General features: G+C 42.1%; 1 protein-coding gene across 1 annotated transcript in view; it reads right to left on the bottom strand.

The window, feature by feature from the left end:
- LOC308081213 (high-affinity choline transporter 1-like) overlaps window positions 1-13,122 on the bottom strand; it is a gene marked incomplete at both ends in the record, with an annotated part of 44,567 nt that extends 31,445 nt beyond the window's left edge. The window contains 4 exons of the mRNA XM_080457603.1: window positions 7,741-7,889; window positions 8,978-9,133; window positions 9,627-9,740; window positions 12,939-13,122. Coding sequence (XP_080313729.1) covers window positions 7,741-7,889; window positions 8,978-9,133; window positions 9,627-9,740; window positions 12,939-13,122 — 603 coding nt within the window. The remainder of the gene's footprint in view (window positions 1-7,740; window positions 7,890-8,977; window positions 9,134-9,626; window positions 9,741-12,938) is intronic.
- Between the last annotated feature and the right edge of the window lie 4,781 nt (window positions 13,123-17,903).

Below are 17,903 nucleotides of genomic sequence, written 5' to 3'. Positions count from 1 at the left end.
TGCCTTCCTGTGCTATTGAAGTGGTATATGCTAATCACAGCATATGGAAGTTTCAAAGTAGTTTACATGGCTATATACCAATAGATATGTCACACTTAATCAGTATTCACATTCCACGTACATCATAGCACAATAGAGATGGGATGTATGGCTCTTTTAAGGGCGCCGGATCTTGGCGATCCATTCCTTTCACAGAGCTGTTCAAAAGACTGGCTCATTTATGGCTCATTTGTCTATTTATTTAAAAAACATATGCAAATGTATATAAATATATATAAAATATGTTTATATCTCATAACATTATTTATATTTAAATTATATAAGTATGATATAATTGATGTTATATCATTATACATTATAATAATATATTATATTAAAAAATATATAATCTAATAGATTACATCATTAATACAGTATTTATTATATTATAATATATCTTTATATCATATACATTACAATACATATTATTATAATATATAAAATTATAATAGAACATTTTATTACAATAATTAATATAATATATCTCTGCTGTCCAGCGGCAACCAGCTAACTCCAAAACGCTCATTTTTCAGGAAATGATTGATTGATTGAATATTTTATTAGGCAAAAAATTTAAAACAGCACAGTTACATTTAAAATACTTTGTCTAACAGGTCCGTTCATAAAAGTCCTTGCGGACTTGTTTCCAATGAGGGCCTTGGTATTTAATTCATAGGCATATATAGTGGCACCACAGTTCAAATATCATTACAAAATAAACAGCCAAAAACAATATATAACACTATGTACAACAAAAAAAATAAAAAAGAGGGGAAAAAAAATAATATGTACAAGAACAGGGGGGGGGGGGGGGTCTGCTGTCTAACGGGAAAATGGTACTACCTCCACCTTTGGCCTCCTGAAAGGTGATTTTTTAAGGCTCTTTTAAATGAGCCCAGCGAACTGCATTTTTTGAGGGATGGAGTTAGACTATTCCAATCCTGGGTGGCAGTGCTGTAGAAGGAGAATTTGCCCATGTTTGATTTATGGGTGGGTGGTACCAAATTGTTGTTAACGCTCCCTCTGGTATTGTGACTGTGGGTGTCGCTAACCTTTTGGAGGTATTTACTCAGATATGCGGGAATTGGGGGCATATCGGGCAAATTTGCATTTACAATTTTGAAGGCCAGTCCCATTTTTAGTTGTTTAACCCTGTCTTCCACCCTGAGCCAGCCTAGGCTGGCAAAATGGGTGGGAGAAAGGTGGGTCATGGGCCCCAATCCGAGGAGTAGCCGAATCAGTTTGTTTTGGGAGGTTTGAAGCTTAGTCTTCAGTGACACTGAGGTGTTGGAGTACCAGGAGGTGCAAGCATAGTCAAAAAGTGGTTGAATCAGGGCCCCAGAGAGGGTCCTGAGGGCCTGAGGGTTGACAAAAGAGGAAACTCTGCCCATAAATTTGGTTCTCTGGTTTACTCTTTTGACCACCTTTGTAGCCATGCTATCACCTGTCAGGTATTTGTCAAGTACACAACCCAAATAGGTAATCTCTTCTTTGCTAGAGATAATTGTGTCATCGACTTTGACCTTGAAATCATTTACATCCATCTGTCTGAGGGAATGTTTGGTCCCAAAGAGAATGGATTCAGTTTTCCCAAGGTGTAGTGACAGTTTGTTATCGGTAAGCCAAGTACGGATTTTTGAGAGTTCGGAGCTGAGCGCCTCCTCAACTTGCAACTTGTCCTCTCCCGAGATCAGGAGTGCCGAGTCATCAGCGAACAGGAACAATTTGCAGTTACAGGCAGCACTCATGTCGTTAATGTATAGAAGAAACAGTAACGGCCCTAGAATGCTGCCCTGAGGAACCCCACAGCTCACCGGGAGGGATGAGGACATGGTTCCGTTGATGTCAACCACTTGTTCTCTTCCCTCCAGGTAAGATCTCATCCAGTTTAGTGATGTGCAGTCAAAACCAATCGCCCTCAGCTTATCAAGTAAAATTGAGTGGTTTACAGTGTCGAACGCTTTTTGGAGGTCCAACATGACCATGCCGCAGTATTTGCCCGCGTCTACCTCACGTTTGATGTAGTCGGTCAGATACAGTAGGCATGTGTCAGTGGAATGGGAGGTTCTGAAGCCCGATTGGAATTCAAACAACAGTTTATGCTCGCTGAGGTAGCTGTTGATTTGTTCTTGAATTAATCGCTCTACAACCTTTGAGATGGAACAAAGGATGGAAACAGGCCTATAGTTGCCAGGTTCTAATTTGCTTCCTTTTTTATGCAGAGGGATTACTCTTGCCAACTTGAAATCCTGTGGGACGTGACACTGGCTGATGGATAGGTTTGTGATTTGGGCTACTATGGGGGCAATAGCAGTAGCTGCGTCTCTGAGGAATCTGGTGGGGATATTGTCAAGGCCGGTGGCCTTGTTTGGCTGGAGGGCGAGTAGTTTTTTCTGCACATCATCAGCATTTACTGGTTTGAATGAAAAGGAGTCTTTTTTAGCCCCTAGTTTAACATAGTGAGCATGGATGTGGTCAGAGCCGTACAAACCTGAATGCTGAGGAAGTTTGCTTACCAACTGGGTTGCAATGGTGGTAAAAAAGCTGTTAAAACAGTTTGCTACCGCTTGCTTGTCGGTAATGAGCACGCCACTTGAAATAATGCAGATGTTTGTAGCTTTGGTTTGAATTTTGTTGTTGCAGCCCAATTTCTGTAGCGCTTCCCACAGCTTTTGTGGGTGGCTTTTGTTTGCCTCAATACTTTCATTTAAGAAATTCTTTTTGGCAGTTTTGACCAATTTGTTTACTACATTTCGTTGATTTCTGCATCTTTCAAGTAGTTGCACATCTTTGCATTTCCTGAACTCAGAGTACATTTTGTTTCTGAGTTTGATTGCATTTAGGATGTCTCCATTCATCCAGGGTTGTGTACGGGCTCTGACTCTCACCACCTTCTTGGGCGCTAGGCTATCAATAACAGACACAAAAGCAGTTTTGAAACCAGTCCAAGACTCCTCAGCCGAGGAGCCACCGAGTACATTTGACCAATCCACTTTCTCAAGAGCTGTTGTGAGAGCTTCTGATGAGTAAGTTTTCACAGCTCTGCAGCTGATCGTGCTATGACAATCAACTACAGATCTGTGAAGCTTACGCGTGCAGAAAATGATGTTATGGTCGCTTAGACTGCACTCAATGACTCCACTTAAAGGAATCCTCGACTGGTCTGATGTCAAAATGAGGTCAATGATGGTCTGAGAAGTGGGGCCTACCCTTGTGATATTTTTTATCATTTGGGTGAGGCTATGCATGTCACAGAATTTTTTGAAAGATTTAAATATGGCGGCGTCTTTCCGGAGTACATCCGTATTGTAGTCGCCAATCAAAATCAATTCCGAATTTCCAATGATTGCCATGTGCTCCTCTAATAAATCATAAAACTCATTTTGACCTGGGGGCCTGTAGATTGCGCCAATTATCAGGGGTTTAGCGTGAGGATAGGTGATTTTTATCCAGACCGATTCCGTGGAGTTGTTCTCCAATTTTGGGTACACATTGAAAATGATGTCAGATCTCACATAAATGCATACCCCTCCTCCACAAAGAGTTCTGTCTTTCCTAATGACATTGTAGCCTATAATCTCAATTTCAGAATCGTCTACTGTGTCATCCAGTTTTGTCTCTGAAAAAGAGAGAACCCCTACCTTGCCATTTCCAAACATGGATCTTATTTCAGACATCTTTGTGGGGTTTTTGAGGCTATTCACATTTAGGTGGATGATGTGTAGTCCTTTTTTGGAGAAAATCGTGTCCATCTGTTCAGTCTGGAAAAAGTCAGGTTCCTTAAGCTGTTTTGTCCCTGTAGCTTCAAAGGTGGGTGGGGCAGGTGGAGGTGTGATCGGGGGAGTGGGGTGGGGGCTTTGTGTTTGCAGCAGGGCAGTGGGGGAGGGGGATAGGGGAGGGGATGGACTTTTGGGGGAAATGGGAAACTCAGGGAGAAAATAATCTCTGTTTCCACGCCGATCCCACAGAGGAAAACCTTGTAGTTGACCTCCAGTGCCCGTTGGAAAAACAGGGACCATGCGGTGGTGCCAGGAGATAGGAAAAACAGTGGGAAAATCACCGTATTCCTGTGCTTCCCTCTGAGAAAAACCTTGCGTTTGTCTCGAGTCCATGTTGCGCATGAGGAAATCCTCTCGTTGATGATGTTGGTGGGGAAACCCCTGTGACGTCATCGGCCAGATTTCCTCTTGCAGTGGTGTTCTGTATGAGAACGTGGGTCCTGGAGCAAACACAGATGTTAAACGGGACAAATAATCCATTCTTGTTTCTCCAGGGCTCTGCTGGGGTTCGTACTTATCAGGTGAGGTTGTCCGTTGCCAAACAAAGTTATTTGTCTGCATGTTGTGGACCGCTGGGCTCCGTCTAACGCTTCCTATACACATTCTACACTACTACATCTATTGCACTACTATATATGGCACTAATCAACGATACTGCTTCTCGTTCATGGACGAAGTCGGGCTTTGACAAAGTCGCCTGTTGCCTTCGTTCACTAGCCGCTTTGAAAGCTGACGCTTTCAGAGCTGGTTTAAACCACTTCAATTGATTGCTAATTGTCTGCCGGGGAGTGCTGGCCCTCCCAGCCACTTTAACAGGTCAATCAATTTGCCTATTCTACCTGAGACTACTTCAAGTGCTCTGTGAGACAGACACAGAGTATCAATGGGCTACTGCTTAAAGCACAAATACAAATATAAACTACAGACTAACACAAGCTAATAATACAGCACTAGTAGCAAAGCACTTAAAGTACAACTGCTAGCAACTTGCTAAATAAGAAAAATGCTATACTCACTACCCAGAAGTTCAGGAGCTCAGTTCACTCCAGATGTTGAAAGCACACTTATATTATATTATAAGAAGACCTTATATTTTTAAAACAAAGCAGTACAGCCTCATCAAAGTTGGTATAGTGACTTTATATATTGTCAGATACTTGCATGTGTCATTATATTATCACCACTTTACCCAAATCCAGCTCAAGTGAGTTAGGAGTCCGAACAGCTGACAATAGCTCCAATTCCTGTTGAGGGAGAGGTTTCAAATGGGGCTAAATTCCTAAAAGCTAACAATGGATCTCCAAGCTCACAATGTGTGAATTAATGCCGTGATGCTTCATGACACTAATTATATAGGCCTACAATAATAAACAGGACTTTAAATATTACAATAACGTCTGCAAAGAGGGGTTCACAGAGTTGGAGTTTGCATAGAACTAGCGAGAGAAATGCTCTGAACTAATTTCTTGTCACATTGCTCTCCTCATTAAATACTTCATAGATTTTAGAAATAGAATTACTTGTTTTCATAACATTAGCGTCAGTGCTAAGTTTGATAAACAGGTACACTGCATAGTTTTAACAGACTACGGGGCGAAAAACGTGCCGTTTAGTTTGTTTATGTGCTGCTCCTCCTCTGTCTGTGTTCGCTCACTGCGCAGTGCACTCTGCGCTGTGCTGTGCAACGGCAGCAGGAGAGGAGAGGGGGGGAGTTGCATGGTTTTGACGGACAGTTTGAGGAGGGAGGTTTTGTCAGAGGCGCTTTTAATACTTTTCATTGGTTACATTACATTTTTTTACACAGACGTAAAGGGTGTTCAATAGGGTTCATTTATTTAAAAAAAAGAGCTGAAATGGAGTTAGCTGCTTCCTGCTGGACAGCGACAATATAATAAATGTATATAATATATAACATATGCATAATATATAATATATATATAATATATAACACATCCCTCCCTTAAAAGAGCCATACATCCCATCTCTACTCAAGGTTTTGAGACAATGACATTGGTTGAGATACAACGTAATAACACCCTTGACTTTACGTTTGCCAGTAACAGGGTGATCAAAAGATTTACATTTGTATTTGAAACTACATTGGGCATATTTGCCCAATGTTACGATATATATATATATTGTAAGTTCCTACGCAACATCTCGTTGGGAAACGCGGCCAATGAGTGTTCATATGGCATGTGATGTGTATGGAAGACATGCAATAATATCCTGCTGTATTGTAACCTTAAAGGTATCATGACATTCATTTTCACTTTTTTTATTTTCAATGTTTTATTTGGGGTTTTATGACCTCAATTACACCCAAAAAACCTGAACTTAGAACATTCAGTGGATTTTCTGTGGTCTGGGGTTTTCTGAATAACTAGGCTAAAAAGTAATCTGAGCTTGGCCCTTCGACAGTGAGGTCACAGTCGATTAATCCCGCCCACTCTACTCCTCGCCCCTCCCCTACCCTATCCTTTCCTTTGGGGGGGGCGGAGCAGAGGCGATGATTGACAGGCAAAATCCCTCACCAGCGACACCCGCAGGCAAAGATTTCTTTTTTCATTGCAGTTGAAAAGGCTTTAGAAATGTGAGAGAAAAACACCTGCCATGGATCACTGGAATGGAATTTTCACTTAAAACTTTTTGTACACTTTTGAAGGACCAGGACAAAGACTTTGAATGTGGTGTAAAAGTGAATGTCATTAAACCTTTAACAATCCAACGTTCATCTAGAGTACTGCTGATGATTGTAGAGTGGGCAATTAGACTGGAGCAAGCGTCAGATAAATTATATAAGTTGTAGTTGTCACTACTACAAACTATTCACATCCAACACAAAGGTTTTTGCTAGGCCAAAATACACCCTTTGCCATGCACTTGCACTGTACACTATGCAATGTAATGTTTTCATATTGGTCAAGGTGCACTGTCACAATGTTTCCGCATTACATCTGCATGTTTTTATAGTGTGTGTGTGTCCGCGCGTTTTGCGCACGTGCACAAAAATATGTGTGCACGTGAATGCGCATGCATGTACGCTCCCCCGCTTCTAAAAGTAGCACTACAACACGAACACACCCACTCTCACATTGGATATGTTGTCCAATTAATTCTTGTTCAAAAATAGCAGATCTGCTCCCCCCTGCTCCCCCCAAGGACCCCTGGGCAGGGGAGGTGCGGGGGGGATGTCAACGGGGCTCTGAGAGAAGCAGGAGCTCTCTAGTGCCTGTGTCTCTGTCTCTGTCTCTGGCTGAAATAGGGCTGTCTCTCTCTCTCTCTCTCTCTGACGTTGCTAAAGCGAATTCCTTTAGACCGATCCATTGGAGTGGGGTTACACCCACTCAAAAATTGTGAAAATATCCGAGTACAGTTACGAGTACACTTAAGGATCTTGCTCATGCAGGGACACCTCGACATATTGCCATGGCCGGAAATTGAACCTAAGACCTTAAGGCTCTCCACCCATTCAGCTATGCCGCCCCTGACATTCATGTACGTACCTATAGGGACCCAACCCCCCAACCCCGTACCTATAGGGACCCAACCCCCCAACCCTAGGGGCCCCTGTCAAATGCACTTCCCAATACTCTCAGAGAAGCCCCCACCCTCCTAACCTTCAAAACCGCCGTCAAAACCCACCTCTTCAATATGGCTTTCCCCAGCTAACCCCCCCCCCTCTCTTCATTCCAGTGTTTTTATTTACTTTATTCCTTAGTTTTAGCCTTTTCTTAGAGTTTTTTCCCCTAAAAAAGTAGTTTTTCTTTGCTGTTTTCTCATGCCCCCACTGGAAAGTGTCTTTGGGTACTTAGAAAAGGGCTATATAAATTTGAGATATTATTATTATTATTATTACCCTTATTATTATTATTATTACACTTATTATTATTATTATTATTATTATTATGTCTGCTCTCACCAGACTGATGAAGATGAACAACAGCTGGAAGACATCGGTGTAGGCCACTGAGTAAAGGCCTCCCAGCAGTGTGTAGGTGATGGCAACACCTGCAGACAGGATGATGGCGTAGGACGAATGTAGATCAAGAATCACACTGACTGTCCCACCTGTAAATACACACAATACACACGTGTCTATAAGCCATTGAACCTAGTGTCCCAACTCTGCACATGTCATAATACTGTAGGTGAACCAACCATGAAAATAGGCAAACTTTCAGCAAAGATAGCAGATTTACAACCTTGAATGCCTTCCACGGAGCGCACTTTTGTAGTTGTTATATATTGTAGGAAAGAAAACATAACGTTAGTTAATCAGTAATGGATATGTCTCTAATAATTAATGATGATAACAAAAACGTCTAGTATTTCCTCTTTATTTCATGTGGCAAAATGCCAATATCTCCGTTCTTCTTGCTTTACGGCAAAAACTAGCTGGATTCAAGGCCACAGCTGTGCAGTAGATTGCCCTGTGTGGCCATCCCCCCCCCCTCTACTACGACAACCCTGTGCGTGTGATGACGTGATCTCCGTGAGGGCAGAGGTCACAGAGAATGTTCCATTATTTTTTAAAGGTACAGTAAAATCGCTCTTTTTCTTTGGCAGTGGGGTGACAATATTACACTATCACTCTGGCAGTCAAAGAGTTAAGAGCTCCGGCCGAGCCCCCCCTCTCTCCTCACAGACTTTTCAGTCCATGCAAGGGATGAATGTCAATAAGAGTGGAATGTCAACATAAACAGTGGAACAAAAGCAAAATACAGCCAGAGGGATGTATCTTTCTGCAAGAAAACACAGCAGCATAATTATATAGTGGCTGATAGAGGGCAAAAAATGCAAAGAAATAATAATAATAAATATATATATATATATATATATATATATATATATATATATATATATATATATATATATATATATATATATATATATATATATATATATATATATATAATATTATTTTATTTTATTTTATTTTTATTTTTTTTAATTCAGGCTCAAAGTTACCTAGTCTGCCTTTAAGGCTTACAAGTCTGTTTACATTCTCCGTGAAACAAGTGTTGTGATTGGTTGAAAAATATTGTTTCCGGGGGAAGTGCATACGATGGAAGTCCCGCCCCAATAGACACTCTCTGCATTAGGCCGTGACCAGGCTTTTCTCCTCGGAAAAGGCTGGGAACGAGGCTATGACTGACCCAAGGCGGCCAGGGTGCCGGCCACCCACAGAATGTCACTGAGCAGACTGGGAAACAGAAGGGCTGTGGTGATTGCGTTGCCATAGCGATGCTGAAACGGATCCATCATCGTCACGTAGCCCTGAGACTTCATTTGTTTAGCAAAGAACAAGCCTCCTGTTGGGACACACCATGAAGGTTATGGGGGGTCCACAGAAGACAGTAAAGTGACAACATTACTGCATCAAGTGTAACAACCAACTGTACTGTAAAAAACTGGTCAAACATTGGTCAAATAAACCTGTGAAAATAGACGGTTTACAAGCTGTGAGCTTGTAGAGCTGCTATTTTCACAATATTTATCTGTGGAACTGAGGAAACAAAATTAAATGCCTCAACTCCTACAATTCCAAGTGCTTGTCAGGGTGGGGGGTCCCCAGTTCCCATATGATTATTTTGGGGTCCAAAATGTTCAAAATCTTCCCACCAATGTTGTACCCAAATCCCATGTTAATGAAGTTGAGGGCATAATAAACAGGATGTTGGAGTGTGTTTAGTGTTTTTTCAAAAAATAATACATATATATTGAACGTGATTTCCAAGTCTGTTACATCACAGGCTTAAATCTGGAAAAAAAAGAAAATGGAAAGAATATCATGCTGCTTCTTACCAATGAGGAAGGTCATCACATATACAGTGGGCCCTAGGGCCCAGATGACGCCACGAGAGGGAGTGTAGACAGCCTCAGCTGTACCCATGATGTAGCCTCCTCCAACCCAGGTGGCTGATGATGAAGATAAAGCAGTTAACACAGTTAACACAGTCAGTCACATGTATACACATGAACACACACATGAACACACACACACACACACACACACACACACACACACACACACACACACACACACACACACACACACACACACACACACACACACACACACACACACAACTTAGATTGACACTTGCACAAAGGTATTAAGAGCCACAAGCTCGTAATACTTTTCAGTGGTTAAATATTTACTGCAAAAAGCCCACATGGAACCACTTTCAACCTGGTGTCCCTATTTTGGGCATGTCATATAGGCAAAATGTTTCACACATTTTCAAAAGTAGCAAATCTACAAGCTCACAACGCATTGCATCTTTTCAGTACTTTTGCACAATGCTGTCATACAACAATGTACAAAGTAGGGAATTAATTACATTTTAATTAAAAGATGAAATGGAGATAAAAGGACCCTTCATTTATCAATGGAACGTAGAAACCAGCTTAAATTCAAGCCCAGGAATGAGTTAACGCTCACGTCCATGTGGGATTTATCAAGCAATCCAATAAAGCAAATCCTAGCGTACATTTGGTCTGAGCATTGATAAATCTGACGGCAGAAACCGACCGTCATTTAAATAACACGCCCTTAAATATTCTTAAATATATGCCCCTCCCCCTCGAACTGTTCATTGTCTCCGCCAGGCCGAAGGCATGGCGAGAGAGTATGTTTTACCCCCTGTCCGTCCGTGTGTCTGTCCGTGTGTCCGTGTGTCCGTCCGTCCATCTGTCTGTGAGCAGCTTATCTCAGGCACCGTTGGCCCGGTCGCTGCGAAACTGTGCACACACACTAGCCGGATGCCAATTCAGAACCTCTGCCCTACATTTTTCACATGGGCCTGTTATAGCGCCACCAGGAGGCCAATTTGTGCAAAACCCATTTACTCCTACAGATTTTATCCAAACGTCATGCAAATCGGTACACAGTATCTCTATAGTCATGTGATCAACACGGATCTGTCCGATTTTCCATATTCCATCCTCATTGGCTAAGGTTGGCTTCCAAAATTTGCAGGATTGATCCGTTTTGAACAAAATGCCTCAAATCATGAACGCAGCTTGCGCTTTCCGTGCAATTTCACACGCACATTCCCACTAGGCCGAGGAAGAAATGCCACCCTTTTCACATTGGCCTGTTATAGCGCCACCAGCAGGTATAATTTAGCAAAACACATTTTTGGAACAAAATGCCTCAAATCATGAATGCAAGGTCCGATTGCCGTGAAAGGCCCAAGAAGAAATGGCACCCTTTTCACATTGGCCTATTATAGCGCCACCAGGAGGCCACAATAACCTACCTAACCTGGCGGAGACCTGTGCTCCGAGGAGCACTTTTTCAAGTTGTGCATATTTCTTGTTTTTCATACCAGTAACCTGTAAGCTGATTGTATGATGTTCTGCATAGTAGTGTATATCTGTCTGTTTTCTTAAATGTCATCATGATTTGAGTGTGTGGGGATCTCATTTTAAATAAGCTGTTGTGCTTTTATGGGCGATCCAGTTTAGACCTTGTATTGTTAACTGTACTTTCATTTACTTTGTCCATGTCTTTCTAAATAAAGTACTTCAATCAATCAATCAAACATAATTGCCTTGATATAACGTTAACGAGCGGCAGCTTAACACAGACACCTCCCCTCTGCAGTGCTGTCACTGGAGTTGGCTCATTTCTCTCCAAAAGCCTTTGAATATGATTAAGGATTACTGTGATTATGGTAAGCTTACATTTCATATAACACACACCATACAGTAAGAACTCCTCTAACTTTCTTTCACTAGCCCAAAAAAAAAGAAAAAACTTTGCAACATGCACAGTTTGCGTTCGAGTTACATGCACTAAAATAAAGCAATCATGTATTACCTCTGAGTCACAGGCTACCGTGAAGCCACGTTAATGAGAGATTAACAATGCAGTCATAATCTGAACGTTTGTGGAGTGATTGATGAGTGAATGCATAAACATTAATGGATGAAGGCTGGTGTGTGCTGGGATGGTTATAACTCCGATCTCCAGTGGCCCAAATAAATCCACAGCGTGAAGATCACCTGCGCTGGGCACAGGTTTGGAGGTTCAGGTTTTTATCCATAAGGTTGCACACAACTCCAGAGGACGTAGCTTTTGTATATAAATTTGGAGACCTCACTGTCCATGAGAAGATTTACAGCGGCGCCTGTCCCGACTCCCGAAAATGCTCTTGCATAAGCGCGTATAGCCTAGGTCTGAGCCAGATCCGCAAACTTATCTGAATGACTGTTAAAGCACTTGTTTAAATGGGTGAATGATTAAGCACCTAACTTATAACATTGCAAATAGGCTGTGTTAGATTGTTTCCATATCACTTGATTTGAATTGCTTGTCATTGTCACTTGGAAATAGAATAGGCATGCATGTCCATGTATGCCTTTATAAAATGTTATATTTTCACAGGGATTATTTAATAGTGTGTTAGATATACATTTTGGAGTGGATACATGTGTCCAGATGCTTGTCAAATTGTTAGACAATGCTCATCCGCGTGCCATACGCTCAAGTCAAAGTCAGGATGGAACGATAAATGCCGACAATTACGGTGATCTCGCCGTACACTAGTTTTTTGGTCTACACCACTTTTATAAATGAGGGCCAAGGTTTAACTGCCAGACACCAATGGTTTTCAAACTACAGCATGGGAACAGGGGGGTCATGGGAAAAGGCAATCTCACAGAGAATTGTTGCTCTACCTAAAGCTGACAATGGGATGTTGGTTACAAAAATCCAGAAAATGGATTTACGAACTGACAAAGTCTGGTGGCGAGCGATGACTTACTGTATATATAGACCCAGACGCACTGATGTAAAGATGACGCCACCAGTCTTTGTGAAACCGTTTTCTCAGAAGGCTATATCAATGCACGTTTTCAGATAATTACGTTTCTTCAGATATTTTTGGGCTGGTAGATCTGCTCTTTTTGAAACATTTGGAAATCTTGAACAATTGTGAAAAGTTTCAATAATTGTGAAAAGTTTCAATAATTGTGAAAAGTTTCCCTGGATTAGTTTTTCGGATTGGGGGTCGGCGTTCACATCAATGTGGGGGTCCTTGACATGAAAAGGTTTGTGAATCCCTGATCTATGACATATGCATCGTCGTACAAATTGTATTTTCTCACCTGTCATTGTGAAGATGCCAATATAAATGTTGATGTTCCGTCCCCCTATCATGGTGACTTCACTTTTGGATCCCACACATTTCTTCTTCTCCCTCATGGATTTCCTAGAAGCCCAGACCCCCATCGCCAGGATCAAGGCATAGAAAACCAACAGTGCTACCAACGCAGCTATGTTCAGAGCCATCGTGAAACTGTAACACACAAATGCAAGCAGACAGGATATGTTCTTGTTCTTCTTCGTTTTGAAGCCTGTAGTTCAGTGATTTCAAATCCACCATCCGGCCTGAGCTACTCTCCACTGATACCATGCCTGGGTATTGTTATTATGCTGTGGCAACCCCCTCACGGACCCCTGGGGGTCCTCGGACCTTCAAAACATTGGCATACAAAACATAACTTTCATTGAGTGCACTTTAGCTTTTTTTCTCTCTTTAGCTTCCTGTCCTCATGCCTACAAACGTATAATGTATGTACAACTAAGTGATGTATAATATCAGTATCATAAAAATAGATGAAGATCAGATAACCTTATTTGGTCTGAAATCCAGAAGATTTGTTGATCAAGCTGGGAGATGGAGCCTCACTGTCAAAAAGTCCAGGTGTGATCAAGGACACACTTGCCTCTGTAGTTATAGTTCCAGTCTGCGTAATGTTTCACAGACAGATGAAATGACAAACTGTTTGATGAGCTTCATCAAACAGGTTTGTTTAAACCACCCGTGTCTAATGACATGCAATCATGCATCAGTCAATAATGGTCCAGTGTGTGCTACTGACAGACAAGGAACGTTCCGCACCAGAACGTTTTGATCACATCATGTTTTTATTTTTTTTAACCTTACAGTGAACGTTCCGCACCATAAAGTTTAATGTATATACAATACAATGTTTTTACACTTTTTAACCTTACATGAAATCAATTATTTATTTATATTATGAAATTGCGAATTAGCCATTCTTGTATTTGTATAGTTAGCACTTACACTCCCATAAAAATCACTCATTATTTGAAATGTGGGGTTTTCTAGCAACACAATTATGAAAAGAACAAATTAAATGTTTGAATGTGACTTTCTTATGTGCATGCACGTGACTTAGTTGACCTTGTGTGTGGTGTGCCTTAGCCTTATGCTAAGTGTAGTAGTGTCACTGACTAAGATGGAGATCCTTCAATTAACATGGTTACAAAACTGTGTAATGGAAGATGCCATCAAGACTAGTTTAATTAGTGTTTATTTTGTTTGTATATTTATACTTGGTCATCATTTCTTTGTGCACATTTTATGTGCACTATGCAGTTTATTGCTATTAAAATAACGTCATCTTGGTAGTAATTTTGTATATTCATTATTTTATATGATAATTATTTGTTTACATAATGTATGCAAATAATACTAATAAGGAAAGGTTGCATGATTTAGTTATTGGAAGAGATTAATTTATGAACATCCAAACAGACTTAGACTCTCAGATCACCTATCTCAATTATTAGCAAAAATAGATCTACTGTAAGTCCTGGTTTCTGCCAAATTATGACATTGTTTATGAAAATCATACTAATTACAAATGGATGCATGATTTAGATATGGCAAGATGACACATTTCTGGATATGAAAATAATAAACATACTGTATGTCTATACTGTAGCTATTTCCTGATTTCAGCTTATTTATTACATCATTTATGCCAATTATGCTGACTAGAACTTCGGCCGCGCTGCGCGCGGCCTCAGCTCTATCGCCCGCGCCCACATAGCACCCGCGCCCACATAGCACCCGCGCCCACACAGCGATCTGTGCGCCTGCCCTGCACCCCTCCTCCTCCCCCAATGTGCAGTATTGAGAGCCCTGACGTCACAACATTTGGAGTGATGGCCACTGCACTCTGGTTGGTTGGAATACACCTAGGGCCCAGGTAGAACCCACTTATAGTCCACATGGGCATCCCAGTTAAGAACCACCTCGGCCCCACATAGAATTGGCTAGGTGTGGGCCCACCTAGGGCCCAGGTATAACCCACGTAAAGCCCACATGGGCAACCCAGTTGGGACCCACCTCGGTTTTAGGGTTAGGGTTAGGGTTAGGTTAGGGTTAGGTTATTTAATTATTTTGGGGGAGGCAGCCCCCCAAACTCCTGAAATGCATAGAAATTTATGAAATTATATTAGAAAAGCCAGGCCCCCAAACCCCTGTGTTTAAGTATTTATTTATGAATTATATTATTTATGTATTTATTAGCTGTAATAATAATCCATTATGAAGAATTCCGTTTTCCAGATGAGCATAACAACATAAGAGTTGTTCTTTAAATGGGCACACTATTTAATTATATTGATTAATATATATGAAATACATGTTTATTTATTAGACTTACGGCATGTTTGTTCCCCCCCTCCCCCCGAGTATTTTTTTTCTCTGTGTCTCTCTCTCTCTCTCTCCGTGTGTGTGTGTGTGTGTGTGTGTGTGTGTGTGTGTGTGTGTGTGTGTGTGTGTGTGTGTGTGTGTGTAACATCTGCAAGGCAACAGCTCCTCCTCCCTCTCTCTCCCTCTCCGTGACTGTCTCTCCCCCTCTCTCCCTCCCCCTCTCTCTCTTTCTCTCTCCCTCTGTCCGTTTGTCTCTCTCCCCCCCACACACACTCGCACGCACACACATCTCTCCTTGTCTCTCTCTCTCTCCCTCCCCCTTTCTTTCTCTCTCTCTCTCTCCCCCTCCCTCCCTCCCCCTCTCGCTCTCGCGCGCTCGCTCTCTCTCTCACTCTCTCTCCCTCCCTCTCTGTCTGAGACGCTCCCAGCCACATCTCTCCTTGTCTCTCTCTCCCTCCCCCTTTCTTTCTTTCTCTCTCTCTCTCTCTCTCTCTCCCCCTCCCTCCCTCCCTCCCTCCCCCTCTCTCTCTCGCTCGCTCGCTCTCTCTCTCTAGTCCGGTGGCTTTCGTTGCATATTTGAATGGAGTTTGTTGGTCCGTGCGTGTCTGTCCAACGCAGCTCGCCCAACTCTCACGGAGCCCTGCCGTTACTGCGTCTGTGTTGTCGGCAGGGAGCTCCTTGGGGCTCGTTTGCATAGACCACCGCAACGCTTGTTTCTTGCCCTGTGTCGTTCTCTGTGCTGTCTGTGTGCTCTGCGGGGGGAGGGGCTACGAGTTAGTTGGGCCATGTGTGTGCTTGGAGACTGGCCCCATACACTCCCCATACACTCGTGTACACTCCATGAGTGTGGCCGCCAATTATAGTAGGAGGATGACAAAGGGTTGCATGATTTAGTTATTGTAAGGTAATAATATCTGGACATGTAAACATTGACTTAAGTCTATGCCTACTGCCTCTGTAGTTACAGTTCCAGTCTGCTTAATGTTTCACAGACAGATGAGTTGACAAACTGTGATGAGCTTCATAAAACAGGTTTGTTTTCACTACCCGTGTGTAATGACATGCAATCATGCATCAGTCAATACGGTCCCGTGTGTGCTACTGGCAGACAGGGAACGTTCCGCGCCATAAAGTTTAATACATATACAATACAATGTTTTTACATTTTTTAACCAATACATGAAATCAATTATTTATTTATATTTTGAAATTATGAATTAGCAATTTTAGTATTTTTATAGTTAGCTAGCACTTACACTCCCACCATCATTAGTTGAAATGTGGGGCTTTCTTGCAACCAAATTATGAAAAGAACACATTACACATTACATTGAATGTGACTTTCTTATGTTCATGCGCGTGACTTAGTTGGCCTTGTGTTTTGGTGTGCCTTATTCTAAGTGTAGTGTCACTGACCAGTGGCTTCATTTTAAGGGCTTGATCTTCGTCTAGGTGGGGGTCTCACTTCCACACACACACATGGAACTGCCTGTTATTCTAATGTGAACGACAGGGTTTAAAAGGTGAACTGTAATGTAACTCAGTACTGTGCCCAGTCCGAGCCGAAGGGCTGTAGGACAGGGGCTCCCTGGGTCTTATGCTGTTGTACTTGTTGCTGAATAAACCGAATGATTCTGAACCTGAGTCCGGACGTCGTCTTCTACACTTTATTCTAAGCAGCTGGGCCTGGTAACTTTCCACATCTATATGGCTATAGTTCAATTCAATTCTTTGAATGGTGGGTATTCAGTGTTTGCTTTTCTGGTTTTCATTGCTTTGCGGTTCCATCTGGATACCAACCAATCTGGCAATTTCAGAAGTTTGAACTCATTGCAGTTGTTAAGAACTTTCAATATGTTAACGTGAGCCATTGCAGCTTCGCAGCCCTTGAGGAAATCGGCAAAATCTCTTAGCTCATAGCCATCTTTAGAGCTTATCTTTGGCCATGCGTACCGCGTCTATAAAGGACTTCCCAATTAGAACAGCTGCCAGCTGCCTTCTAACAGCTGCCAGGCTGTGTCATATGCTTCTTCGGTGCCTAGTAGGAAGAAACCTTCAACTGCTTTTTTTGCAGCACCACTTAGGTACTTTCTCAGGTAATACGTTTTTTCGTTATTGTCTCCGCCAGGCCGAAAGGCATGGCGAGAGAGTATGTTTTACCCCCTGTCCGTCCGTGTGTCCGTCCGTGTGTCCGTCCTGTCCGTCCGTTAGCAGCTAATCTCTGGCACCGTTGGCCCGGCCGCTGCGAAACTGTGCACGCACACTCCCTGGATGCCAACTCAGATAGGCCTGTTATAGTGCCACCAGGAGGCCGATATGTGCAAAACACATTTATTGATACTACTCCTACAGATTTTGTCCAAACATCACACAAATCGGTACACAGTATCTCTATAGTCATGTGATCAACACGGATTTATCCGATTTCCCATATTCCATCCTGATTGCCTAAAATTGGCTTCCAAAGTTTGCAGGATTGTTCCGTTTTGAACAAAATGCCTCAAATCATGAACGTAGCTTGCGATTTCCGTGAAATTTCACACGCACATTTCTATTAGGCCGACGAAGAAATGTCACCCTTTTCACATTGGCCTGTTATAGT

This window comes from Gymnoscopelus braueri, assembly GCF_963280865.1.
Source record: "Gymnoscopelus braueri genome assembly, contig: SCAFFOLD_257, whole genome shotgun sequence".
Classification (NCBI taxonomy): Eukaryota; Metazoa; Chordata; class Actinopteri; order Myctophiformes; family Myctophidae; genus Gymnoscopelus; species Gymnoscopelus braueri.
The sequence above is the reverse complement of the archived record's forward strand: the minus strand, read 5'-3'. Positions and strand labels throughout refer to the sequence as shown.